This window comes from Felis catus, chromosome E3 (assembly GCF_018350175.1).
Source record: "Felis catus isolate Fca126 chromosome E3, F.catus_Fca126_mat1.0, whole genome shotgun sequence".
Lineage (NCBI taxonomy): Eukaryota > Metazoa > Chordata > Mammalia > Carnivora > Felidae > Felis > Felis catus.
The window spans coordinates 41,181,615-41,206,554 of NC_058383.1; the positions used below are offsets into that span (position 1 = coordinate 41,181,615).

General features: G+C 55.7%; 6 protein-coding genes across 7 annotated transcripts; all 6 read right to left on the reverse strand.

Moving 5' to 3' along the window:
* Positions 1–4,604: 4,604 nt before the first annotated feature.
* On the reverse strand, positions 4,605–5,434 carry HBQ1 (hemoglobin subunit theta 1). The gene is made up of 3 exons (XM_011290755.4): positions 5,274–5,434; positions 4,905–5,109; positions 4,605–4,814 (listed from the first exon to the last, which is right to left on the reverse strand). Exons 1-3 carry the CDS (start codon positions 5,366–5,368, stop codon positions 4,686–4,688), a joined length of 429 nt encoding a protein of 142 aa, XP_011289057.1. The 5' UTR covers positions 5,369–5,434; the 3' UTR covers positions 4,605–4,685.
* Positions 5,435–7,266: 1,832 nt separating this feature from the next.
* HBA1 (hemoglobin subunit alpha 1) lies at positions 7,267–8,113 on the reverse strand. Its single transcript, XM_023246781.2, has 3 exons — positions 7,953–8,113; positions 7,631–7,835; positions 7,267–7,489 (listed from the first exon to the last, which is right to left on the reverse strand). Exons 1-3 carry the CDS (start codon positions 8,045–8,047, stop codon positions 7,361–7,363), a joined length of 429 nt encoding a protein of 142 aa, XP_023102549.1. The 5' UTR covers positions 8,048–8,113; the 3' UTR covers positions 7,267–7,360.
* Positions 8,114–11,776: 3,663 nt separating this feature from the next.
* On the reverse strand, positions 11,777–12,623 carry LOC101089822 (hemoglobin subunit alpha-like). Its single transcript, XM_003998972.5, has 3 exons — positions 12,463–12,623; positions 12,141–12,345; positions 11,777–11,999 (listed from the first exon to the last, which is right to left on the reverse strand). Exons 1-3 carry the CDS (start codon positions 12,555–12,557, stop codon positions 11,871–11,873), a joined length of 429 nt encoding a protein of 142 aa, XP_003999021.1. The 5' UTR covers positions 12,558–12,623; the 3' UTR covers positions 11,777–11,870.
* Positions 12,624–14,206: 1,583 nt separating this feature from the next.
* HBM (hemoglobin subunit mu) lies at positions 14,207–15,027 on the reverse strand. The gene is made up of 3 exons (XM_006942524.4): positions 14,867–15,027; positions 14,502–14,706; positions 14,207–14,400 (listed from the first exon to the last, which is right to left on the reverse strand). Exons 1-3 carry the CDS (start codon positions 14,956–14,958, stop codon positions 14,272–14,274), a joined length of 426 nt encoding a protein of 141 aa, XP_006942586.1. The 5' UTR covers positions 14,959–15,027; the 3' UTR covers positions 14,207–14,271.
* A 644-nt stretch (positions 15,028–15,671) lies between these two features.
* LOC101097290 (hemoglobin subunit zeta) lies at positions 15,672–24,143 on the reverse strand. Of its 2 annotated transcripts, XM_023246784.2 has the most exons (4): positions 23,992–24,143; positions 23,000–23,204; positions 22,703–22,844; positions 15,672–15,748 (listed from the first exon to the last, which is right to left on the reverse strand). In XM_023246784.2, exons 1-3 carry the CDS (start codon positions 24,084–24,086, stop codon positions 22,716–22,718), a joined length of 429 nt encoding a protein of 142 aa, XP_023102552.1. In that variant the 5' UTR covers positions 24,087–24,143; the 3' UTR covers positions 15,672–15,748; positions 22,703–22,715. The 2 variants fall into 2 exon arrangements, with proteins under 2 accessions (XP_023102552.1, XP_023102551.1); XM_023246783.2 differs by lacking the exon at positions 15,672–15,748 and having other exon boundaries at positions 22,612–22,844.
* On the reverse strand, positions 15,748–17,193 carry LOC111558267 (hemoglobin subunit zeta-like). The gene is made up of 3 exons (XM_023246785.2): positions 17,042–17,193; positions 16,050–16,254; positions 15,748–15,890 (listed from the first exon to the last, which is right to left on the reverse strand). The coding sequence occupies exons 1-3, from the start codon at positions 17,134–17,136 to the stop codon at positions 15,762–15,764; spliced, it is 429 nt and encodes a 142-aa protein (XP_023102553.1). The 5' UTR covers positions 17,137–17,193; the 3' UTR covers positions 15,748–15,761.
* Positions 24,144–24,940: the final 797 nt, after the last annotated feature.

Below are 24,940 nucleotides of genomic sequence, written 5' to 3' on the forward strand. Positions count from 1 at the left end.
GTTTATATTAAAAACAGCAAAACCCACATTCAGAAGGAGGTGGAGAGACTACAGAAGGGTATGAACACCAGGAGGTGGGGATCCTGAGGTACTTTTCTCACTGGCACTTTTTGAGTCTGTGCTTTTTCTTTGTCCATGTGTCCAGTCTTTATCCTTTGCCGGGATCAATGAAGTCACTTATGGTCGATATAGTTAACATATTTGGTCTTGTTGACACCATCTTATTTTGAGCTTTCCCCTTGCCATGCCCATTCTATTTCCATTTTTGCCCCTTTTTGAGGGGATTGTTTTAGAATAGTTTTTAATCATTTTATTAATTTTTAAACAAATGTTTACTTACTTATTTTTGAAAGAGAGAGAACAAAAGCAGGGGAGGGGCAGAGACACAGAATCCGAAGCAGGCCCCAGTGCAGACCCCGACACGGGGTTAGAACTCAAGGACTGTGAGATTGTGACCTGAGCTGAAGTCAGACGCTTAACCAATTGAGTCACCCATGTGCTTCAGTGTTTTATTTTTTTATTTTTAAAATTTATTTTTAGAGAGAGTGCGTGTGTGTGTGTGTGTGTGTGTGTGTGTGTGTGTGTGTGTGAGCGAGAGAGGGGCAGAGAGAGAGGGAGAGAGAAAATCCCAAGCAGGCTCTGTGCCGTCAGCAAAAAGCCCAACATGGGACTTGATTCCATAAACTGAGATCGTGACCTGAGCTGAAACCAAGAATTGGACCTTAACTGAGCCATCCAGGTGCCCCTGTTTTAGAGTGTTTTAACTTCCTACTTTTTTCTCTCCATTACTTTGGAAGTCAGACATTCCATTTCTATTTCATGGTTGCTCCAGAATTGACAACGTATGTGCTTAGTGTATTGTGGTATGCTAGCTGAATAATAGCCACCAAAGATATCCAGCTCCTAATCCCTGGAACCTGTGAATGTGGCTTTATATGGCAAAAGGCTTTGGAAGGTGTGATTAAGAATTTTGAGATGGGGAGGGGCACCTGGGTGGCTCAATCGGCTAAACGTCTGGCTTTGGCTCAGGTCATGATCTCACGGTTCATGGGTTCGAGCCGTATGTTGGGCTCTTCTGACAACTGGGAGCCTGGAGCCTGCTTTGGATTCTGTGTCTCCCTCTCTCTCTGCCACTGCCCCATCTCATTTTCTCTCTCTGTCTCTCTCAGAAGTAAACATGAAAAAAAAAATTTTAATTTTTGAGATGGAGAAATTATTTTGGATTATCCAGATAGGCCTACTGTAATCACATGGGTCCTTATTAGAGGCAGGCAAGGGGATATGTGACTACAGAAGAAAGCAAGATACTCCTAGCTTTACGGATGGAGGAAGAGGCCCAGAACCAAGGAATGCAATTCTAGGAGCTGGAAAAGCAAGGAAATGGATTTCCCCCCAGAGCTTCCTGAAGGAGGAGCACAATCCATCTGACATACTGACTTCAGCATAGTGAGACTGAGTTTGGACTTCTGCCCTCCCAAACTGTAATACGAGAATGGATTTGTGGTGTTGTTTTAATGTTTATTTTTGAGAGGAAGAGAGCACAGGCGGGGGAGGAGGAGAAAGGGGCAGAGGCAGAATCCCAAGCAGGCTGCTCCTGTCAACACGGAGCTGGGTGTAGAGCTCGAACTCAGGAACTGTGACATCATGGCCTGAGCTGAAATCAAGAGTTGGACACTTGGGGTACCTGGGTGGCTCAGTCGGTTAAGCGTCCAACTTTGGCTCAGGTCATGATCTCATGGTTTGTGGGTTTGAGCCCCACATCGGGCTCTACGCTGTCAGTGCGGAGCCTGCTTGGGATTCTCTCTCCTCTCTCTGCCCCTTCCCCATATGCACTCTCTCTGTATCTCAAAATAAATAAAAAGACTTAAAAAAAAAAGTTGGACACTTAACCGACTGAGTGACCCAGGCGCCCCAAATTTGTGTTGTTTTAAGTCACTAAGTTTGTTAGCCAGCAATAGGAAAGTAATACAACTAGCAAAACCTAAAGTTAATAAAAACATGTTTCCCTCCCAGATGACATAAGGACTTAAGAGCACTTAACTGCCATTGAGTCATGACTTAATTCTGACTTAGTTATTAATATCTGGTGTTTTATGTCTGTAGGTTTTTTTTTTTTCCTTTCTAATCTCATATGTGATTTTGTATACAATCAGTGTTTGTGTTAGCACGTTGTTTGTTATTCATTCCTTCTTACATCTCAGGCTTCTCCCCAGGCTCACTGTCCTTCTGCCTGTAGTGCATCCTTTAGTAGAGTCAGGATAGGGTGAGGCAGGATCCAGAGAATTTAATTCAGATCTATTTTTAAGTTCACTATTTCTCTCTGTGACTATGTTTTATCTGTTACACTTAGCCATTGAATATTTATTTATTTAATGTTTACATTAAAAAAATTTATTTTAGGGGCTCCTGGGTGGCTCAGTTGGTTAAGTGGCCAACTTTGGCTCATGTCATGATCTTGTGGTTCATGAGTTTGAGCCCCCGCATCGGGCTCTCTACTGTCAGAGTAGAGCCCCATTCAGGTCCTCTGTCTCCCAATCTCTCTGCCCCTCCCCCCCTCTCTCATGCACTCTCTCTCTCTCTCAAAAATAAACTTTTCAAAATAATAAAATTTTATTTTAGAGAGAGAGAACATGGACCGGGGGTGGGGGGTGGGGGGAGGAGAGAGAGAGAATCCCAAGCAGGCTCCACACTCAGCATGGAGGCTGATGCAGGGCTCCATTCCACAACCGTGGGATCATGACCTGAGCCAAAATCAAGAGTCAGACTCTCAACCAACTGAGCCACCCAGGCACCCCGGGATTTGGGGTTTTTTTTTTTTAATGTTTTTTTAATGTTTACTTTTGAGAGAGAGAGAGAGTGTGAGCCAAGGAGGGGCTGGGATAGAGGGAGACACAGAAATCTGAAGTAGGCTCCAGGCTCCGAGCTATTAGCACAGAGCCCAATCCGGGGCTTGAACCCACGAACCGTGAGAACATGACCAGAGCCCAAGTTAGATGCTTAACCAACCGAGCCACCCAGGTGCCCTGCCCTTTGTGGCCTACAGTAAAGTGCCTTTATCTAGGAAGGACTTACTTCCTACTGCCAGGTGCCTATGAGGGAGTTCAGGATCGTTTTAAATGAGATCCATAGCCTGAGATTTTGAGGGACCATTCAGGTGATACAAACTTGGGCTGCAGAGCCATGAGTGTCAACATCAGATTTCGATTTATCAGGAAAAGATGTTCCCTTTTCTGCTTACCACCAAGGTATTTTTTTTTTAGGCCCCCTTTTTGGGGAAAGGAGAGAATTCTCCAGTAGGTGTAGCCTTTTGGGGCCCGAGCTTTATGGGGAAGAGTCACCTATGGAGCACATCACCTTATACTGCCCCCTTTTTTACCTATGAAGAAGAAAATTCTAGCCCAATGTTACTAGTTTTGGCAAATACCTCAGGACCCAAGTAGTTTAGGTGCTGTGATAACCTCTCCCTCTCTGAGTCCTCGCCTTTACTTGGTTTCTGGCCAGAAGGTTCCTTATCCTCTTCTTTGCTCTTTGATGCTTTTAGGACTATTTAATCTGGATGTCTGACTGGTTCAGTCAATAGAGCATATGACACTTGATCTCAGGGTTGTAAGTTGAAACCCCACATTGGATATAGAGCTTTATTTTTTATTATTTTTTATTTTTTTAATGTTTGTTATTGAGAGACAGAGGCAGAGCATGAGCGTGGGAGGGACAGAGAGAGGAGGAGACACAATCTGAAGCAGGCTCCAGGCCCCGAGCTATCAGCACAGAGCCCGATGCGGGGCTGGAACTCACGAACTGTGAGATCATGACCTGAGCCGAAGTCGGTGGCTCAACCAACTGAGACACCCAGGCGCCCCTGGGTATAGAGCTTTAAAACAAAAACAAAAACAAAAAAACCCATTGAAACCATTTGTCCAGTATTTGTAGTTAGCTGAAGTGAAACTGTGGCCTCTGTTCCCAGGTTGGAAATGCCTGCTCAGAGCAGTCCGTGTTGGAGCACTGTCAAGGCCCACAGCCCTGAAGGAGGAGCTGAGTGTCTGGAAGAAGTATCCTGCTCTCCCCTCCACCCCCCCAGATAAAGACGGAAAAAATGGGCAAGTAATTTCAGTGCATAAGATGAACTAAAAGTCGTCTACAGATCTCCAGAGGAAGGCTTCTGTGGGCTAATCTGATGACGGATACCACAGCAGGAAAATAGGGACGGACACAAATGGGCAGTTCACCGGTGCTGGGGCAGGACTCGTCTCCTCCCACCAGGTCCAGAGTCTGGAGGAGGGGCTTTCCTGCCGGGGCCCCCGAGGCCCCCCGGGACCCCCAGGCCCCCAGGCCCCCAGGCCCCTCCAGCAGCACACGGGTCGGGACCTGCGCAGGTTCTGCCGGCAGGGGGCGCCGCTCCCTCACGTTCCCAGAGGCCGGGACGGGCCGCATGCACCTGGAAGGAGTCCGGGCCTCGCCCGCTGAGGGTGGGGGCGACCTAAACCTTCCCTCGATCGCCCAGTGCGCCCGGGTCTAACGACGGTGGGGTGCGACTCCGGCGTCTCCGAGACCCCCCCACTCCGCAGACCCGCGCACGCCCCCAGAGAGAACACGCGCATGCAGGCTGAGGCTTTCTTGCGGGGACTTTACTCAAACTCTGGAACTCGCGGGAGGGGCGGCTGGGCGGCGGGCGCCCCTCTCCGAGTTTAGCCGTAGCTGGAGGCCAGCGCCGAGATCACGTGGCTCAGAAACTTTTCCAGCGAGGCGTGCATGGCCGGGCTGAAGTCTCCAGGGTAGTGCCGGGCGAGGGTCACCAGCAGGCAGTGGCCCAGGAGCTGCGGAGAGAGGCAGTCGTCCCGCCCGGGGCCGTCCTTCTCCACCCCCTTTCTCGGCGACCGCTGACCCAGCGCCGGCCCGGTGCTCACCTTGAAGTTGACGGGGTCCACACGCAGCTGGCGCACGTGCAGGTCGCTCAGAGCCCACAGGGCGGTAGGCAGGTCGTCCAGGTGGGCCACGGCCCGCGTCAGCGCGTCGGCCACCTTCTTGCCGTGGGCCTTGACCTGGGCGGAGCCGGGGGTCAGGTCGAAGTGGGGGAAGTAGGTCTTGGTGGTCGGGAAGGCCAGGAAGGTCCTGCGGGAGGAATGGCTAGTGAGGTACGATCCGAGGGCGAGGGGGGTGGGGGGGGAGGCTTGGGGAGGAAGGGCACCAGGAGCGGGGGGGGGGGGGGGACGGCATCCGCGGGGCAGGCGCCAAGGCGGGGAGCCGGAGGGGCGCCGGGACCTGTTCGCCCGCACCTCTCCAGGGCCTCGGTCGCGTAGACCCCAACGTTGCTCCCCAGCTTCGTCCACAGCGCGCGCACTGCCGCCCTCTCCGCGGCGGACAGCACCATCGCGGATCCGGCGTTGAGCGGCGAGCGCTCCGCGCCGGATGGCAGCACGGACGCGATTGGTGCGTCCCCGCGGCCTCCAGGGGGCGCCACGCCGCGGCCGCGCCCCGCTTCTGCTCGTAGAATAGTCCTGAGGGGTCCCGGCCCCGGTGCTGAGGGGTCCCAGAGTCTGGGACCTGCCCTATTGCCATGAACCCCGCGGCCCCATTTTTGTACTGTTTATTATATGGAAACTAATAATTTGTTATTATCATCAGGGGACACTGAATTTTATTCTCCCTCCCTTCCTCCCCAGACTATTATGACATCTCTCTGAGTCTATTTTCGCACTGATTGTAAAAAAGGAACATAAAAATGTCCTCTTCCCAAGGTTGCTGTGAGAATTAAGCAGATAACAACTGTCAAGCGCATGGCATATGTTCCTTTCCGGGCGGTAAACATTTATTAAGTTCCTCCACTGTATCTCAGTGATGATACTTGCCAGGTGCCACTCTATGCATTAAAAAAAAATTTCTTGGAAAATTCATATAACATAAAATTTACCGTAGTAGCCATTTTAAAGTGTACAATTCAGTGTCTTTAACCACATTCACACAATGTTGTGCAACCACAACTATCTAGTACTTGAACTTCATCATCCGAAATGGAAACTTTGTGCCCATTAGCAGTCGCTCCACAACCCTTCCCCTCAGTCCCTGGCAACCACCAGTCTGCTCTCTGTCTATGGATTTGCCTTTTCTGGATATTTCCTCTATGTGGAATCACACGCTATATATTCTTTTGTGTCTGGCTTCTTTCATTTAGCATGTTTTTGCTCACATTGTAGCCTGTGTCAGTGCTCCATAGCTCTTAATGGCTGAATAATATTCCACTGTATGGATAGACTACACTTGATTCCTCCGTTCATCCCCTTATGGACATTTGGGTTGTTTCCACCTTTAGCCCAGGGCCTCGTTTTTCCCTAATAATAAAAGAAGGAGACTGCCTCTTCCTGGGAGCTCACACTGTGCCACCAGCTCTGTTAAAAGTAGCACAAACTGAGGCAGAGACCTGCCATATCATTTTCCAAGGATGACTCTTAGACAGGAAAGAAAGGACACTGCTGTTAGTTGGGGGCTCAGGCCTGGATGGCTGCCAGGACCAGACCCCTAAGCACTAGCGGCTTGCCGTGAGGGGGGGAAGAGTGTGAGAGTGCAGGCTCCCAGGCCCTGGCTTTTCTCTTTGCTGCCCTGCCAGGGGGAGTCGGTGGGCCTCAGGAGTGCCAGCCTCTGGGCATTGAAGTAAATGCTGAGCTGGGCCCAAAACCAGGCCTCTGGATCCATGGTGCCCCAGGCCGTCATCATCTGCAGAGTGAATGTCCTGGAAGTGACACCAGTGAAAGAGATGCCTCCAGGAAATTGCCTGCCAACTGCCATTGGCACAATGTCGTCGGGATTGCATGTGTGTTTTGTAAGCGCTTGACAGGTGTAGGGGCACTGCGGGGGACTCTGAGGAGCGTAACTTCTGGTCTTCCCCACCGCCCAACTTCAGGAAGAGCCACGGAGAGCTCAGACGTCCAGGCTGGAGGCCCATCAGCTCTCAGCCCAAGTGTGTGCCATAAAACGTAAAGATGGAAAATCAGTTCATCATTCGAGCAAATCCGAGCTCCAATGGAAAGGTCTGAAGTGAAACGCAGGAAATGGCACTCATTCCAGAGAGAGGGATGGGCGGTGGCCTGCAAATCCCGTACTGGCAGCAGGTCCGGCCCCACTACCCTCCCCTTCCGTAGCCTCCCTCAGAGTCAGAGAGGTCGCTGGTACCAGTGGAGGAGAATCACCGCTCCCCCACCCCCCCAACCTCACCCCCCTCCACGACACGACACACGAAGGCCAGCGACAAAGAAGACAGAGGCGGACAGAGGCTGCAGCCCACTCAGACTTTATTCAAAGATCAGGAAGTTCGGGTGCCCGGAGCCCAAGAGGCCCCGGGCCCTCAGGACGATCGCCCCGGCTTCACTCAACGGTATTTGGAGGTCAGCACGGTGCTCACAGCGCTGAAGAACTTGTCCAGGGAGGCGTGGACGGCGGGGGTGAATTCCGCGGGGTGGTGGCAGGCCAGGGTCACCAGCAGGCAGTGGCTCAGGAACTGCGGGGAGGGGGGACGTCAGGGGGCGTCGGGGGACGCGGCTGCCCGCACTCCACCTTCTGGAACCCAAGGGACTCTGCCCTCCTGCCAGCAGGGTCCGGCGAGCCCTCCACCCCAGATGGCCCCCAGCCCGGTGCTCACCTTGAAGTTGACGGGGTCCACACGCAGCTTGTACGCGTGCAGGTCGCTCAGAGCCGACATGGCGGTAGGCAGGTCGTCCATGTGGGCCACGGCCTGCGTCAGCGCATCGGCCACCTTCTGGCCGTGGGCCTTGACCTGGGCGGAGCCGTGGCTCAGGTCGAAGTGGGGGAAGTAGGTCTTGGTGGTGGGGAAGGAGCAGAAGGTCCTGCCGGGAGGAAGAGGTGGGCGAGCCACGGTTAGGCGGGGCGGCGCAGGACAAGGATCGCGAGGGGTCGCTGAGCCCCGGGTGCCGGGTGCCCACAGGGGCAAGTTGGGTGCTCACCTCTCCAGGGCCTCTGCGCCATATTCGCCAGCATGGGACCCAATCTTACCCCAGCAGGCCTTGACGTTGCTCTTGTCGGCGGCAGACAGCACCATGGTTGGTTCTCTCTGAGTCTGTGTCGGGACCAGAAGGTGCGGGGCCGCGAGGGCGCGGAGCCTTTATGCCCCGGGCGCGCGGGGCGCGCCTGCCCGGGCTGCGCTCATTGGCTGGCGCGGGGCCGACTCGGCCGGACGGCAGGGGGCGCCAGCGAGCGGCCAGCGCCAGCCTGGCGCGGTGGGGGCTTTGCTCCAGGCTTTGCAGAGGGTTCGGGTGTCTTCCTCCCATCCGCCTCTTCACGGCCATGGCAGTGGTATCCTAGACCCCAGTTAGTGGGGGTCGGTTTGCTGAGGTGGCTCGATGCCCCTTCTTCCAACACGTGAGCTCAGTGACACCCTTCAGGGTCCCCGAGCGCCCCTATCCCCAGGCTGTGCTCTCCTGAGGATAGGAAGAGAGTAGTCAGTTTGTGCCACCTACCCTGATCTAGGCTTGGCACTCCCCGGACGTGTATTAACTTGGGCGGAATCAGTGAAAGAATGGGCGGTTAGTCGTGGAAAGAAAGGCCTCTCTTAGCCCAGGGCGGAAAGAGATGTGCACACGAGGGGGTCCTTCCTCACATGTACTCGAGAATTCCCACCCAATAGCCCTTCTGCTCCCCTCAGACTTGGTTCTCCCAACCCCCTTTCTTTACACAAATAGCCATCGACTGCCACTGAGTGCCGATCGCAGAAGGAGCAAATACCAAGGGGCAGAGTTTGCAGGGCTGGGTAGGAGAGTTCCAGGCGCAAGCTCCTTCCTCCAGGGTGGCGGCTGCTGCACCCCAGGTCAGGGACTCACAGAGGCAGGCCTCTCCTATCTGAGACCTTGCGTGAACGGCTGTCTCTCTCCCCCGCTGTCCTGGGTCACAATGACACATCCAGTGCTGTAAACTGTGCCTGACACAAGACTCATGAGGCAAATAGTAGTTGAATTGATAAACAAAGCGAATGGCTGGACAAGGCCTGAGTTTCCAGCCTAGTTAGGGACAGTGACCAAATCATCACACAAGTACACATACAGTGGAAAACCTTGTTAAAGGACCCAAGGAAGCACGGAGGAAGTGGATGAGGCTTTCAGGGACATCAGGGTTAGTCTGGGGGTCATGGTGGGCTTCCCTGAGGAAGTAAGACTGGAAGATGAGTCAGTAATAGGCAGAGTAGAGTTCAGGGGGAGCTACCCATCACTTGGTGGAGGGGAAGGGGAGAGAAGGCCTCTGTGGCCGCAGAATGGGGGTGAGAGATGCGGGGGTGATAAGGCTGGTTAGACCCCACAGCATGGGGCAAGGGAGGAGCTTCCGGTGGGGTGGTAAGAAGGGGCAGGAACTCCAGCTGGTGACAAGTCCCTTGGGCTAGTAGGTGGTGTGATGGGCACGATGAGGCGGAACATCAGAGCTTGGCGAGGGGAAAAGGGAGGGAGGGGCCACCGCTACGTCCTTTCCTGGGAAGAAGACTTCCCTTTGGGGACGGGTGGGGGGGCACCACCCTCTGCCCCCATCCCTCTCCTAGGGCCCTCCCGCAAGACCTTCCCTGTGTGTCCAGGAAGAAGTAATGGTCAGACTGGGAAGAAAGAAGCTCTGGACAAGTCTCAGCAATTCCCCCTTCTGCTCCACCTCCTGGTGTCTGTTCCTCTAATTTTGTTCACACAGGACCCTCCCCCTAGCTCAGTCCACTTTCCCTTCCTACCTCCACGCTTTTCCCGATTCTGTCAGAGCCAGAGGCCCTCTCCTGGCCCCCCCAAAAAGGATAAGACACTGGGGGCTTAGAGGCATACAAGACCCACCTCGCAGGCCAGGGACAATGCCCCCTTCTTCATCTTGTTCCAATCCCTCTGCCACTGAGTCCTTCTAAGGCAAGACTGAGGAACATATCTCAGCTAATGGCTTACATTCTTAACATGGGCAGAGCTCCCACATATATATAAAAGGGAGAAACAAATGACTAATGGGAACAATGGACAAAGGATATTAACAGGAAATTAACAGAAATGTAGAAATGACCGGGCGCCTGGATGGCTCAGTTTGTTGAGCCACCAACTCTTTATTTCAGCTCAGGTCGTGATCTCACGTTGCATGGGATTAAGCTCCATGTCAGGCTTTGCTCTGACGGCAAGGATCCTGCTTGGGATTCTCTGTCTCCCCCTCTCTCTCCTCCTCCTCCACCCACACCCACACCCACACCCAAACCCACCCACCCACACACACACACACACACACACACACACACACACACACACACACTCTTTCTCTCTCACTCTCTGTCTCAAAATAAATAAATAGGCATTAAAAAAAAAGAAATGGAGAAATGACCAATAAATCTGTGACATGAGAAAGAGCTGGATACGCTGCTGGAAGAGATGTAGTGGAGACACAGTTCCATGAGAAAAGCAGGTTGCAGAAAAATATCTAGGGTATGACGATACTTTTAACCAAAAAAGAAGAATGTAGTCATAGATGTAGCTGTGTCCCCTCAGCACAGGATAGAAGCCAGTGGGCTCAGTCCCAAACTGATAACTGTGTTACTTCTGCAGAGGTGTGGGACAGGGTGCAGCGACTCTCTTTCCCAACTTTGAATAACACAAAAATGGTGTATGTGGGTGTGCATGTGCACGTGGCTTGTGTGTGAAAGCATGGGCGAATTTTAGTTTATTTGTTTATAGTAGGCTCCATGCCCAGCACAGAGCCCAACAGGGGGCTTGAACTCACAACCACGACACTGAGATCAAGACCTGAGTTGAGATAAAGAGTTCGACGCTCAATCTACTGAGCTACCCAGGTGCCCCCTTAGTTTACTTCTTAAGTGTTTTCTATATTTAAGTAAAAGCGAATTGGGCTCTGGGGCGCAGGAAGGGTGTGTAGTGCCGGAGGAGAGGCAACCCCCACTGTCCAGAGTGGGGAGCAAGGGGCTCTGTCACTGTCCTGAGACAACCCAGGACTGCGCGCTGCCCTGAGCTCAGACTGGGCTGGAGGCCCTGGTGGGGTCTCTAAGACGGTTGCAGAGCCCAGGTGGGGTGTGTGAAGTTGAGCCCAGGGCTTCAGCACTGCCGCCAGGGGACTTTCCAAATATTGTTCACAGCACCGAGGCAGAACTTCTGGGGGGCCCCAGGAGCCTTGGGCGTTTGAATAGGGGGAGCAATGAGCTGGGGAACACCTGGCTGCACAAACAGTGAGCTGTTAGTGTGCCTCACAACCTGCAGGACAAGGGAGCAAGGCGCTCTGCTAAAGGGCTTCCCCAAGTGCACCTTGACCATTCCCCCAGCTCACTGCCCCACTCTTCTTCCCCGACTCTACCCCACCCCCGCTGTCCCCCGGAGGGTTACTGTGACCCAGGAAGGGTGGGAGGGGCTGCAACCCCCTTTCCAGCCCACCTTCCCTCTGATAGGAAGGAGGTGGGAATCTCCAAGAAACTGTCCAGCACCCGCATTTGCACCAGGAGTGCTGTGTTTTTGTGGTTTGTTTTGATCTAGACTGTTTAATGGGTGTTAGACTTCAAAAGAAGGTGGCAATCTTAAGACTCCCCTACCTCTTACCCCAGAGAGGGACCCTTGGAAGTCTGGCCCTTCCCAGGCCTGAACACGGTTCAGCACATTCCTGGAAGCATCAGCCTTACTCCCCTGCCCTCTCCCTCCAAAGTCAGAGAGGTCCCTGGTACCAGTGGAGGAGAATCACCGCTCCCCCACCCCCCCAACCTCACCCCCCTCCACGACACGACACACGAAGGCCAGCGACAAAGAAGACAGAGGCGGACAGAGGCTGCAGCCCACTCAGACTTTATTCAAAGATCAGGAAGTTCGGGTGCCCGGAGCCCAAGAGGCCCCGGGCCCTCAGGACGATCGCCCCGGCTTCACTCAACGGTATTTGGAGGTCAGCACGGTGCTCACAGCGCTGAAGAACTTGTCCAGGGAGGCGTGGACGGCGGGGGTGAATTCCGCGGGGTGGTGGCAGGCCAGGGTCACCAGCAGGCAGTGGCTCAGGAACTGCGGGGAGGGGGGACGTCAGGGGGCGTCGGGGGACGCGGCTGCCCGCACTCCACCTTCTGGAACCCAAGGGACTCTGCCCTCCTGCCAGCAGGGTCCGGCGAGCCCTCCACCCCAGATGGCCCCCAGCCCGGTGCTCACCTTGAAGTTGACGGGGTCCACACGCAGCTTGTACGCGTGCAGGTCGCTCAGAGCCGACATGGCGGTAGGCAGGTCGTCCATGTGGGCCACGGCCTGCGTCAGCGCATCGGCCACCTTCTGGCCGTGGGCCTTGACCTGGGCGGAGCCGTGGCTCAGGTCGAAGTGGGGGAAGTAGGTCTTGGTGGTGGGGAAGGAGCAGAAGGTCCTGCCGGGAGGAAGAGGTGGGCGAGCCACGGTTAGGCGGGGCGGCGCAGGACAAGGATCGCGAGGGGTCGCTGAGCCCCGGGTGCCGGGTGCCCACAGGGGCAAGTTGGGTGCTCACCTCTCCAGGGCCTCTGCGCCATATTCGCCAGCATGGGACCCAATCTTACCCCAGCAGGCCTTGACGTTGCTCTTGTCGGCGGCAGACAGCACCATGGTTGGTTCTCTCTGAGTCTGTGTCGGGACCAGAAGGTGCGGGGCCGCGAGGGCGCGGAGCCTTTATGCCCCGGGCGCGCGGGGCGCGCCTGCCCGGGCTGCGCTCATTGGCTGGCGCGGGGCCAGGAGGTGCGCTGGGCCGGCGGCAGCCCTCCCTCTCCCGGTTCCGCGCAGGCAGAGGTGCCTTCTCCAGTCCGGCCCCCGTGATTCTGGGAAGCCTACACAGGTTCCCCACCCATCTGTCGCGCACCCACGTTCGGCCCCGACCTGGGCTGTTTGCCGGTCGAGAAGGGGAGCACGGCTATTTTCTAAAGTAAAACGAGCTGCTTTCGCACCAGACTTTGCCGAGGACCAAGGGCTGTAGATTGTCCGTGTTAACGTGAAGGTGAAGGAGATAATGAGGGTTGACACCCTCCAAGCCCTCCTGCTGCCACTGGTGGGCCGGCGCTCCTAGGCAGCTCGGCGTTAACAGGTGAAGGTGCAGACCGTGGATGGGGGTGGGTAGTTCAGCTTAGGCTCCAGCACCCTTCGGACTTGAGTGTGGACTGCCACTGGGGCTCAGAGCTCCCTGCAGGAGCGGGTCCCCGCACCCGCCGAGACTGCTATCTGGGGAACCTTCCTCATTCCGAGTTGGGAGAGTTTCCAGGGTCCCTGGCCTTATTCCCTGGTCCACCAAGGTTCTGAGCAGAGAGCTAAGATTCCTGCCCTGTTGCTGCTGAGGGGAGAGATTGACCCTGGCGGGCGGGGGTGGGGAGAGCAGGCGAGGAACGGCTTGGCTGGGAGACTTGCAGATACTGAAAGGCATAGGTGGGGCTGGATGGCCAAGTGCCTGCCAGGCACTGAGCCTGCCTCATGATCTTTTAAATTATTTCAAAAGACCCAGCGAGGTAGGGCTTTTTGTTGGTCGTCTGCTCTTCGTTTGCTTTTACATTGATGCGTGAGGCTCCTACGGCCCAGGGACATGTCCAGTGTCACAGAGCTTATCCTGTGAACCGGGTCGGAACCCTGCTGTGTGTGCCTGGTCGTGGCCATCGGGACATCCCACCCCAGTCTCCCACCCCACGAACTTCAGAGAAAGGACCCAACTTGGCCAGGGCAAGGTTTGCTGCAGATTGAGAGTCGCGGGGAGGGGAGAAGGCGCCGGGGGTCAGAGGAGGCCTGGCCCCTAAGTCTGTTTGACCTCAGGCCAGAAACCTGACCCTTGGGCCTGGTGCCCATGTTTGTCTGCAAAAGAGCTGCGAATTCTGAATTCTGGCTCCCAGCTCCCAGTGGGAGGGTTGGAGGAAGAATGAAGGAGTGAGCACGGGAGTGGGTGAGTGCAGACGTGCTTTGGAGCTGGGTGAGAACTGCTCCCAAAGACCCCTGTCATCCTGGTACCCACTTTGCCCCTCCCATTTCCTCGGCAGAGGAGGGCAATTGTTCTGTTCAAGCCTTTAGGGGTCCACACCCTGCCCAAGATCCAGCACCCTCAGCCCAGCAACCGCCCTCATTTCAGAGTTTGGAGAGATCCAAGGACCGGCTCCCGGGCCCCTGGTTCTTGGTCTGCAAGGGTTCGTGATGGCGCCCTAAGATTCCAGGAGTCTGCGCGTGGGACCCAGAGCTTCTGCCCAGCTTCTCGGCCCACCTGCCCCCCAAAGAACACACACGTGCAGGGTCCGGCCATTTGAGGCCTGTTTATTGACACGCACAGACCTAAGCCGGTGGGGCAGGGGACTCATTGGTACTTCTCAGTCAGCACCATGGCTACTTCGGTCAAGAACTTGTCCCACGCCGCCTGCATCTGCACGGTGAACTCGCCCTGCAGGTGGGAGGCCAGCATCACATGGAAACACTGGATCAGCAGCTGTGGGAGGAGGGGCGGATGAGAGGGGGTCTGCTGCAGCCACTTTCTCCTTTAACCCCAACCCCGGGGCGCCAATTCTACCGCGGCGGGGGCGGGCTCACAGGGAAGTTGGCGGGGTCCACGCGTAGCACTTGCGCGTGCAGGTCGGCCAGCGGGCTCAGGGCGGCGCGCAGGTGGTCCGTGTGTTGCACGGCCACGCCCACCGCCTCGAGCAAGCGTTGTCCGTGGGTCAGCAGCTGAGCTTCGTCGGGGCAGACGCCCAGGTGCTTGAAGTAGATCTTGGTGCTGGGATAGACCGTGAAGAGCCTGGTGGAGCAGGTCGGTGAGTGAGGGTGGCCGCGTGGGGTCCTTCCGGCGCCGGCACCTCCCAGACACCCGGAACCCCAGCCTGGCCCGCCCCTCTGACTCGGGCCCCCAACCCCTGTGTCCGCCTCCCTGTGACCCTGGAAACCCCGCCTCAACCCACCTGAGCAACAGCTCCGCCCCGAAGGCCGCCTCGTGGCCGGCGATCAGGTCCCAGACCTGCGCTACGTGGGCGCGCTCTTGGGCGCTGAGCATGGCGCCGGCCGGGCGTGCGCTGGCGGCCCCACCCGCCGCTCCCGCCTCCTTATAGCAGCCCCCACGCCTTCCAGGCGCCCCACCCGCCCTTATCTGCGGGACCCTCGGCCAGCTCGGGCAAATGCCTCCAGCCCAGGTCCCGATCGCTGCAGAGGCCACGGCCTGGGGCGGGCGGGGCCGGGGGTTACCGGCACCGACTCACGCCGCTGTGTGTGCGTGCTTTTGCTGCAGACTTGCGCGAAATCGGGAGAGCCTCCCCTGCGGGCAGCGTCAGAGCCTCTGCAGGAGGGAGCCAGTGGAGGGATTGGGAGAAAGAGCGCTGGGCAGGGACGCTTCTTTTCCGCTAGGGACACGGGAAGCGTATCGTGGGTCCCCGCAGTGCGGGACCTATAGTGTCAGGCTTTGAGGAAAAGCCCCCTGAGTGCCGACAGGCACCCCACACGCACGCGACACGCTGAGTAAAGCGACGATCTTTGGGCGATTTGGGAAGCAGGACAGGAGCAAACGCACTTCGGACCCCGGAGAACCAGCCTGGGGCCTATCTACTCTCTCCCGATTCTGGGGTCCTCAGGCGCAGGGATCGAGCCACAGCGCCCTCGGGGTGGCCTCCAGGCCGGTGGTGACGCTGGGGTCCACCGCGTTCCTGTGGCTTACGCTTTCTATGCCTCACTTTCTCCCCTCCTTCGGCCAATACTGAGAACGCAGGACCCATTCCATCCGCATCCGTTTATTGGGGGCAAAATTGAGGGAAGTTGCAGGGGCAGGGGCGGGGTCGCAGCCGGCCCCCGGCCTGGCGGCGGCGCTCAGCGGTACTTCTCGGTCAGGACGCAGGACACGATGGACAGGAACTTGTCCCAGGCGGTATGGGCGTCGGCCGTGAAGTCAGCGGGGAAGTGCGAGGCCACCGTCACCAGCAGACAGTGGGACAGGAGCTGCGGGGCCCGGAGGGCGGCTCAGCGCGAGGCCGGGGTGCTCTGCGGGGGCTCTGGGGTGGGCGGAGCACCTTCGGCGGCCGAGACCCCGCCCTGCCCAGCCCCGCCCCCCCCCCCCCCCCGCCTGGTCCCCGCCAGGACCCCGGCCCCCGCGCGCACCTTGAAGTTGACCGGGTCCACGCGCAGAACGTAGGCGTGCATCTCACTCAGCTTGGACAGGGCGCCCGCGATGTTGTCGATGCTCTTGACCGCATCGCCCAGGGCGGCCGCCACCTTGGCGCCGTGCGTGCGCAGGTGCGCGGAGCCCGGGCGCAGGTCGAAGTGCGGGAAGTAGGTCTTGGTCTGGGGGTAGCTGGCGAAGAGTCTGCGGGAGGGCGGGACCTGAGCATTGGAGGAACGTGGGGCCCCGTCCACCTCTCTACGACCCCTGCGTCCTTCTCCGAGCTTGAGGACCCAAGTGCGACCTCACCACCGCCCTGGGGCCTTCCAGCTCAGCAGGTGCACCACCTCCTGAGGTGTGCTGTGCTCTGACTGCTGCCCCTCCCCCAAGCTGCACCCCATGGTCCCAAGGCCTTCTGCCTCCACACCCTCCCAGCACCCAGGCTCGCCCCTGCTCCCCACCTCAGCCCTCTTCCAGGGTCTCCTTGCTCCCAGCTGGCCCTGCACACCCACCGTAGGCCTCCAGCCCGTTTTCACCTCTCCTCCGGCCACAAAAACCTCCTTCCCAACCCCTGACCGGGCTCCTGCTGTACCTACCGTCTGCCAGAAATAATGCCACCTGCAGGCACATTGCAAGGGAGAGCTCGTAGGGAAACCACCTGGGACCACCTTGCCCCAGGATTAGAGACCCTGGTGCTTGTAGATGCTTGACTGCCTCCTTAGGCATGTCAGGTGTTGGGGGAAACACATCCACACCCCTCTGGTGAGATGCTGGGCCTGTGCTTGTTCAGGACTCAGTGAGCATAGGGTCCATCAGAAGTCTGTGCAAGTCATCTGCCCCCCCTCACTGACCCCTTTCTCAGAGAACCCCCACCTCGCTGACCCCTCCTTAGGGACCCTTCCCGCAGAGAGCCCTCTCCTCACTGGCCCCTGTCCTCACCAACTCCACACTGTCACCTACGGGGCTCCACCCCGGCCCATCTGGCACTCACCTCTCCAGGGCCTGGGTGCCAATGGCATCCGCCTGAGTGGAGATCTTGCCCCACATGGACAGGATGATGGCCTTCTCAGCCTTGGTCAGAGACATGGTGGTGGCTGAGCTGGAGCCGGGTGTGCCCAGGACTGGCCTCTGTGTGCTCACCCCCCGGGATCCCTTTATATACACAGAGCCGGGGTGGGGGCCAGGCTGTGGCCATTGGTCTGGAGAGGGGAGAGGGCTGTGGGGGTGGGGTCTCTTATCAGGCCCAGCGAGGATGGGTGGTCACCAGTCCCTGGTGGGGCTGGTGGGGTGAAGAAGGGCTAACATTCCCCCCTCCCCGCACTGGGCCACAGCCTGAGTCCAGGTTCCAGGGAGGTAGGGGCCCAGTCCAGTGACTGACCTCTATAATCATGGTCGCCGAGTTCCCTGTCCTTGTGATATTAGGACGATCTAGAAGGTAGCAGGCTTTCACAGAAGCACTCTTTCCTCCTTCTTTTATTTAAGCTTCTGTAGCGTCACCTTACAGATGAGTGAATGGAGGTCCACAGAGGGAAACTGAGGCCAGGTGTCACAGGGTGTGAGTGACAGTCTTGGCTTCAGATGCTCTTGCCTGTGTGTATAGCACCTTCCTCACCTGGATAAGGCTCTTCTCCCCCACAGGCCAAGTCCCTCAGCAGCTTGACTGGGGGGATTCTCCAAGCTGGGCACCCAGGCTGGGAGGAGGCTGGACTCTTCACACAGAGTCTGGGGTCACCCGAGCCTACAATCCTACCTGTCACATTCCCGTCACAGCCTGTACTATTTACATCTCTTTGCCTCTTACCTTATTCCCTTTCCCCTCTCTACCATAAGGCAACCATTTTAATGTACTTAATATGTGCCTGTAGTTAGTATGTGTTCTTGCAAAGGGTGCGTGTATTTTGAGTTAAATTATAGCTAGGGGCATCTGGGCGGCTCAGTCGGTTAATCGTCCCACTTTGGCTGAGGCCCACAGTGCACCGTTCAAGCCCCTGTGAGGGAAAGTGTGACAGGAAGAGCCACTGAGGAAGCTCAGCGCGCCCTCCCCCCACCCCCTGCGAAACTCCTTGCTCATCCAAAGATGGCAAGGTCCAGGATGGCCCAGCTCGGCTGCCACCTCACAGCACATAATGGTTTTAGTGACATGTACTCAGTGTGGGAGCCCAGTGAGAACATGGGCACAAGCAAACAAAAGAGAAAAACCGTAACCCTCGTCCCACAGGGAAGAGTTTTTTTTTTTATTTTTTTTAACATTTTATTTATTTTTGAGACAGGGAGACACAGAGCATGAACGGGGGAGGGTCAGAGAGAGGGAGACACAGAATCTGAAACAGGCTCCAGGCTCTGAGCTGTCAGCACAGAGCCCGACGCGGGGCTCGAACTCACTGACCGCGAGATCATGACCTGAGCTGAAGTCGGCCGCTTAACCGACTGAGCCACCCAGGCGCCCCCAGGGGAAGAGTTTTTACCAGTTGGGTGCGATTGTGTCCAGCCCTTTCTTGTATTTAAAACACATGATCAGATGGTATGTCCTGCTTTTTTCCCCTTCCTATTAAAAATTCCTGTATTTCAAAAAAAGGTGTGCTTATGAGGAAATGTTTATTATGTTAAACTTTTAAAATCAAGTTATAATTTAACTTTTAAAAAACATTTTTATTTATTTGTGAGAGAGAGAGAGAGAGAGAGCGCACAAGCTGGAGAGGGACAGAGAGAGAGAGGGAGACAGAATCAGAAGAAAGCTCCAGGCTCTGAGCTGTCCACACAGAGCCTGACGTGGGGCTCGAACTCATGAACCATGAGACCATAACTTGAGCCAAAGTCGGACACTCAACTGACTGAGCCACCCAGGTGCCCCAGGAGAGAGAATCTTAAGCAGGCTCCACACCCAGGTGCCCCTTTAAAGAGTTAATTGAAAAATTAAACTTGGGGCACTTGGCTGGCTCAGTTGGTAGAGTGTGAGACACTTGATCTCGGGGTTGTGAGTTCGAGTGCCACATTGGATGTAGAGATCACTTAAAAATCATAAGAGGCGCTTGGGTGGCTCAGTCGGTGGAGTGCCTGACTCCTGATTTCGACTCAGGTCATGGTCTAATGGTTTGTGAATTCGAGCCCCAAGTGCGGCTCTGTGCTGTCAGTGCAGAGCCTTTTTGGGATACTCCCACCTCTTGGCAGCATCCAATCCAGGGCAAAGTCCTGCTTCCTCGAGCCCAAGTTGCTAAATGCCGGCCCCACAGAACCACAGTGCCCTGTGGTGGGCGGCCTCCTCCGTGGCAATGAGTTGACAAAGCCAACTCTGACTACAGGAGTGTTCCCAGTGGTCTCTTTGGCTGGATGGCATTGACCGTAGAAAGAAAATGACAGCAAAGCATGGTGGGTAGTGCTGAGAGGGGTTGCAGTTGTAGATGAGGTGGCCTGGGGAGACGTCACTGAGGGGGCAAACGTAAGCAAGTATTGAGTAGTTCAGAGAGTAATTCATGCGACATTCAGGAGAAGAGTGCGCAGCACATAGAGGGGGTTGGCAAGCCCAAAGGCCCTGAGAGGGGGCTGTGCCTCCATTGTTCAAGAGAAACCAGGAGGCCGGTGGCTGGGCGGAGTGAGGGTGACAGGAGCAGTATTGAGGTCAGATCTTACAGTATCCCTTAGGTCCCCTTAAAATTTTTTTTTTATGTTTATTCTTTAAATTTTTTTTTCAACGTTTATTTATTTTTGCGACAGAGAGAGACAGAGCATGAACGGGGGAGGGGCAGAGAGAGAGGGAGACACAGAATCGGAAACAGGCTCCAGTCTCTGAGCCATCAGCCCAGAGCCTGACGCGGGGCTCGAACTCACGGACCGCGAGATCGTGACCTGGCTGAAGTCGGACGCTTAACCGACTGCACCACCCAGGCGCCCCTGTTTATTCTTGAAGGAGAGCAAGACAGAGTGTGAGTGGGGGAGGGACAGAGAGAGAGAGAGAGAGAGAGAGAGAGAGAGAGGAGAGAGACAGAATCTGAAGCAGGCTCCAGGCTCCGAGCTGTCAGAACAGAGCCCGACTCGGGGCTCGAACTCACAAACTGCGAAATCATGACCTGAGCCGAAGTCAGACGCTCAACCGACTGAGCCACCCAGGCTCCCCTTTAGGTCCCCTTTATATCCCAGTGTGTCCCAGTATGGAACGATGGTCCCCTTCACTGTCACCACTGGGGTCCCACAGTTGTGAACATTTGCCATGTTTGCATTATCAGCACATGTAGGGATATATCTGGGTGTGCTTTACGTTTCTTCCAAAAATCTGGAATTGTGTGGGAGTCCTCCTGAGGCTCTGTGTCTACACTTCACGCATCTCCTAGACTAAGGTTTTCCTGCATAAATAACCACAGGTTTATCGCCAATCTAAGTGAATTAACATTCTTTCGCATCACATGTCCTCACTCATCACCAAAATTTGTTCAATCATTCAAATTTAGATCTGACCCAGGCTCACACATAGCTTTCAGTTGTCTCTTTATTCTCTTATTCCAGAAACTTTCCACCCCACACCCACCTTTTCTCCATATCAGTGACTTTTTGGATAGTCCAGACAAGCTGTCTTACAGAATGTTCTACATTTTGCATTGGTCTGATGGTTTTACTTGAAGGTTTTGTTGTTGTTGTTTGTTTTAAGACAGTGCCTTTATCCATGCATTTCCTGTGCACTGGAAGTCAGATCTAAAGGCTTGGTTAGAGTCAGGTTAAAAATTATTGGCAATGGAAAGGGTGAAACACAACCCGATTTAAAAATGGACAAAGGACTTTAATAGATTTTTCTCTAAAAAAAGATACACAGAAAGCACATGAGAAGATGCTCAACCTCATTACTCGTTAGAGGAACGAAACTGAAAACCACAGGGAAGTACTGCTTCACACTCAATGGGATACATACTATAAAAAAAAAAAAACAGGAACGAGGATCGGTGAGGCAGTGGAGAGACTAGCGCGTCACGCACTGCAGCTGGAAACGTGGGTTGGAGCAGCTGCCGTGGAAAACGAGCAGGGTTTTTCAAGTTGTCATTTTTTGCTTTTTTTAATTCTATTTTTGGTGATGTAAAAGATTTACATGATTGAAAAGTAACACCATCCAGAGAGTTAGACTTGGGGGAGCCCCTCCACCCCTTCTTTATCTCCATCCGTGTTATTATTTGTAATCATTTCCGCTTCATCCTTCAAGGATTTCCTTTTGCAAAACTAAGCAAACACAAGGGGTGCCTAGCTGGCTGAGTCAGTAGAGCGTGTGACTCTTGATCTCAGGGTCCTGAGTTCAAGTCCCATGCAGGGCATAGCACTTACTTAAAAAAAAAAAAGAGCAAATGCACACAAACTTATATACACTCACAAGTGCACACACAGAGCTATGGTCGTAATCATACATGTGTGTCAAAATGTACACATACTCACACCTGTGAGTACACACAAATGCACACACGCATTTGTATCTGCTCTCACTGTTTTTCTTTTTTTTTTTTTTAAGTAAACTCTATGTCCAGTGTGGGACTCCAACACACCACCCAGAGGTCAGGAGTCACATGCTCTACAGACTGAGCCAGCCAGGCTCCCCCTCCTCTCCTTTCTTACAGAAAAACAGAAAAGCCGCCATGATACACGCACACGCGCGCGCGCGCGCGCACGCACACACACACACACACACACACACACACACACACACACTTCTGCATCTCTCTTTTTTTCTTTTCCTTTTTACCTGATAAATCCTGGACATCACAGCCACTATTACAATTGTCTTCATTTTTTTTTTCAGGTCACAGTTCTCTGCTGTGTGAGCTTTCATGCTCCATTCAGTCAATGCCTGATGATGGACTGGGGTTTTCTAGTGCTGACAAAACTAAGCTTGTGTAGTCTCTGTGGTAGAAGGGACTGCATTGCAGAAGGGACCATCAGTACAGTGTGGTCAAAGTCTGGATATCAGTGAGGTTTCATTTCTAGTAGTGTTAATTTGTATTTCTCTAATAATGAGCAAAATGATTTTTTTCTTTCTGTGAGCTGCGATCTGACTGAATATCACATCTGTATCCGGGACTAGACTGTCAGTTCCACGGGGCAGGGGGCTTTGCTTTTTCTAGCTGTTGTATTAGAGTCTACAAAAATGCTTGGGCGTCCTGTGCATCAAAAATGTGTGTGTGTGTGTGTGTGTGTGTGTGTGTGTGTGTGTGTGTGTTTACTGGAAGGGTGGAAGAATAAATGAGGGACTAGGTACACTCATTCCTCCTTTCTTGCTAAGATCAAGCATAAACTAGGAAATAGGATAAATCCCAGAGGAATCCCATGGTGCGCCCCAGCAGAGTCAGTGGGGCCAGGTGGGCCTGGCGCTGACCCCAGAAATAAAGGCCGAGGGGTGCACTTTCTGTCACCCCATCCGGACCCCGAGTGCCCTAGCCCCACACACCACGCCTCCGGAGTGCCCTCTGAGGTCGGAGAGACCCTCGGGTTATTGCGCAGTGTTCCCGCAGCCCTCCAGGTGTCCCTGTGCCTCCCTGCCTCCCCCCTCCACCTCTGCCGCCCCCTTGATGGCTCCAGTGACAAGAGGCGAGGTGGGCGTGCATTCGTTTATTGGCGTCTCAGGGGGGAAGCTAGAGGGTTTGGAGAAGCCTGGAGCCGCGGAGAGGTCGCAGCCGGCCCCGGCCTGGCGGCGGCGCTCAGCGGTACTTCTCGGTCAGGACGCAGGACACGATGGACAGGAACTTGTCCCAGGCGGTATGGGCGTCGGCCGTGAAGTCAGCGGGGAAGTGCGAGGCCACCGTCACCAGCAGACAGTGGGACAGGAGCTGCGGGGCCCGGAGGGCGGCTCAGCGCGAGGCCGGGGTGCTCTGCGGGGGCTCTGGGGTGCGCAGAGCACCTTCGGCGGCCGAGACCCCTCCCTGCCCAGCCCCGCCCCCCCCCCCCGCCTGGTCCCCGCCAGGACCCCGGCCCCCGCGCGCACCTTGAAGTTGACCGGGTCCACGCGCAGAACGTAGGCGTGCATCTCACTCAGCTTGGACAGGGCGCCCGCGATGTTGTCGATGCTCTTGACCGCATCGCCCAGGGCGGCCGCCACCTTGGCGCCGTGCGTGCGCAGGTGCGCGGAGCCCGGGCGCAGGTCGAAGTGCGGGAAGTAGGTCTTGGTCTGGGGGTAGCTGGCGAAGAGTCTGCGGGAGGGCGGGACCTGAGCATTGGAGGAACGTGGGGCCCCGTCCACCTCTCTACGACCCCTGCGTCCTTCTCCGAGCTTGAGGACCCAAGTGCGACCTCACCACCGCCCTGGGGCCTTCCAGCTCAGCAGGTGCACCACCTCCTGAGGTGTGCTGTGCTCTGACTGCTGCCCCTCCCCCAAGCTGCACCCCATGGTCCCAAGGCCTTCTGCCTCCACACCCTCCCAGCACCCAGGCTCGCCCCTGCTCCCCACCTCAGCCCTCTTCCAGGGTCTCCTTGCTCCCAGCTGGCCCTGCACACCCACCGTAGGCCTCCAGCCCGTTTTCACCTCTCCTCCGGCCACAAAAACCTCCTTCCCAACCCCTGACCGGGCTCCTGCTGTACCTACCGTCTGCCAGAAATAATGCCACCTGCAGGCACATTGCAAGGGAGAGCTCGTAGGGAAACCACCTGGGACCACCTTGCCCCAGGATTAGAGACCCTGGTGCTTGTAGATGCTTGACTGCCTCCTTAGGCATGTCAGGTGTTGGGGGAAACACATCCACACCCCTCTGGTGAGATGCTGGGCCTGTGCTTGTTCAGGACTCAGTGAGCATAGGGTCCATCAGAAGTCTGTGCAAGTCATCTGCCCCCCCTCACTGACCCCTTTCTCAGAGAACCCCCACCTCGCTGACCCCTCCTTAGGGACCCTTCCCGCAGAGAGCCCTCTCCTCACTGGCCCCTGTCCTCACCAACTCCACACTGTCACCTACGGGGCTCCACCCCGGCCCATCTGGCACTCACCTCTCCAGGGCCTGGGTGCCAATGGCATCCGCCTGAGTGGAGATCTTGCCCCACATGGACAGGATGATGGCCTTCTCAGCCTTGGTCAGAGACATGGTGGTGGCTGAGCTGGAGCCGGGTGTGCCCAGGACTGGCCTCTGTGTGCTCACCCCCCGGGATCCCTTTATATACACAGAGCCGGGGTGGGGGCCAGGCTGTGGCCATTGGTCTGGAGAGGGGAGAGGGCTGTGGGGGTGGGGTCTCTTATCAGGCCCAGCGAGGATGGGTGGTCACCAGTCCCTGGTGGGACTGGTGGGGTGAGGGGCTATCACTCCACCCTCCCCTTCGGCCTTAGAGGGGATGTTGGCCACAGCCTGACCAGAGTCCTGGAGAGATAGGGGCCCAGCCAGCCCAGGAGGCCATGCCTGGGTTTATAGCCCAGCTCTGACCATCCTCTTGCACTTCAGAGTCACAGAATGGGGCAAACCAGAGCGTTAGCTCAACACACTGTCCTTGGGCTGGAGCAGGCCCCATTTCTGCCTGCCGGGCTCCTTAGTGGGATTCTGTGGCTAGCCCAGCCTGGCCACGCGTCAGTCTCCTCTCCCTCTGGCTCTGCGATCCCTGGGTTGCCTCTGAGAAAGCAATGGTTTTGTCCACGTGTTGCTGAGGAGAGATGGACTGACCCCCTCTGAAGAGCTGGATGAAGTATCAGATTAATAAAAGAGAATTCTTGTAATCTGTGCTCATAGGGGTTGCCGTCCTGCTCACCATATCATCGTTGTGACATAATGAGGCAAATAGTTGTTTACGCTTTATTTTAACGTCAAACAAAATTGACTTTTTTTAGTATACTGCTCTGTGAGTTTTGACATGCGTAAGTTCATTCAACCCCCGCCACAATCGGGACACACAACAGCTCTATCCCCCCCGCAAGAAACTCCCACATGCTGGGGGCCTTTGCCATCTCACC

Coding starts and splice junctions, on each gene's coding strand:
- HBQ1 (XM_011290755.4), bottom strand. CDS start 5,368: ATGGTGCTGTCCGCCGCGGAGAGGGCGGCAGTGCGCGCGCTGTGGACG. Junction 5,110..5,273: donor GCGACCGAGGCCCTGGAGAG/GTGCGGGCGAAC, acceptor TTCCTCCCGCAG/GACCTTCCTGGCCTTCCCGA. Junction 4,815..4,904: donor TGGACCCCGTCAACTTCAAG/GTGAGCACCGGG, acceptor CTCTCTCCGCAG/CTCCTGGGCCACTGCCTGCT.
- HBA1 (XM_023246781.2), bottom strand. CDS start 8,047: ATGGTGCTGTCTGCCGCCGACAAGAGCAACGTCAAGGCCTGCTGGGGT. Junction 7,836..7,952: donor GGCGCAGAGGCCCTGGAGAG/GTGAGCACCCAA, acceptor TCCTCCCGGCAG/GACCTTCTGCTCCTTCCCCA. Junction 7,490..7,630: donor TGGACCCCGTCAACTTCAAG/GTGAGCACCGGG, acceptor CCCTCCCCGCAG/TTCCTGAGCCACTGCCTGCT.
- LOC101089822 (XM_003998972.5), bottom strand. CDS start 12,557: ATGGTGCTGTCTGCCGCCGACAAGAGCAACGTCAAGGCCTGCTGGGGT. Junction 12,346..12,462: donor GGCGCAGAGGCCCTGGAGAG/GTGAGCACCCAA, acceptor TCCTCCCGGCAG/GACCTTCTGCTCCTTCCCCA. Junction 12,000..12,140: donor TGGACCCCGTCAACTTCAAG/GTGAGCACCGGG, acceptor CCCTCCCCGCAG/TTCCTGAGCCACTGCCTGCT.
- HBM (XM_006942524.4), bottom strand. CDS start 14,958: ATGCTCAGCGCCCAAGAGCGCGCCCACGTAGCGCAGGTCTGGGACCTG. Junction 14,707..14,866: donor GGGGCGGAGCTGTTGCTCAG/GTGGGTTGAGGC, acceptor CTGCTCCACCAG/GCTCTTCACGGTCTATCCCA. Junction 14,401..14,501: donor TGGACCCCGCCAACTTCCCT/GTGAGCCCGCCC, acceptor CTCCTCCCACAG/CTGCTGATCCAGTGTTTCCA.
- LOC111558267 (XM_023246785.2), bottom strand. CDS start 17,136: ATGTCTCTGACCAAGGCTGAGAAGGCCATCATCCTGTCCATGTGGGGC. Junction 16,255..17,041: donor GGCACCCAGGCCCTGGAGAG/GTGAGTGCCAGA, acceptor GCCCTCCCGCAG/ACTCTTCGCCAGCTACCCCC. Junction 15,891..16,049: donor TGGACCCGGTCAACTTCAAG/GTGCGCGCGGGG, acceptor CGGGCCCCGCAG/CTCCTGTCCCACTGTCTGCT.
- LOC101097290 (XM_023246784.2), bottom strand. CDS start 24,086: ATGTCTCTGACCAAGGCTGAGAAGGCCATCATCCTGTCCATGTGGGGC. Junction 23,205..23,991: donor GGCACCCAGGCCCTGGAGAG/GTGAGTGCCAGA, acceptor GCCCTCCCGCAG/ACTCTTCGCCAGCTACCCCC. Junction 22,845..22,999: donor TGGACCCGGTCAACTTCAAG/GTGCGCGCGGGG, acceptor CGGGCCCCGCAG/CTCCTGTCCCACTGTCTGCT.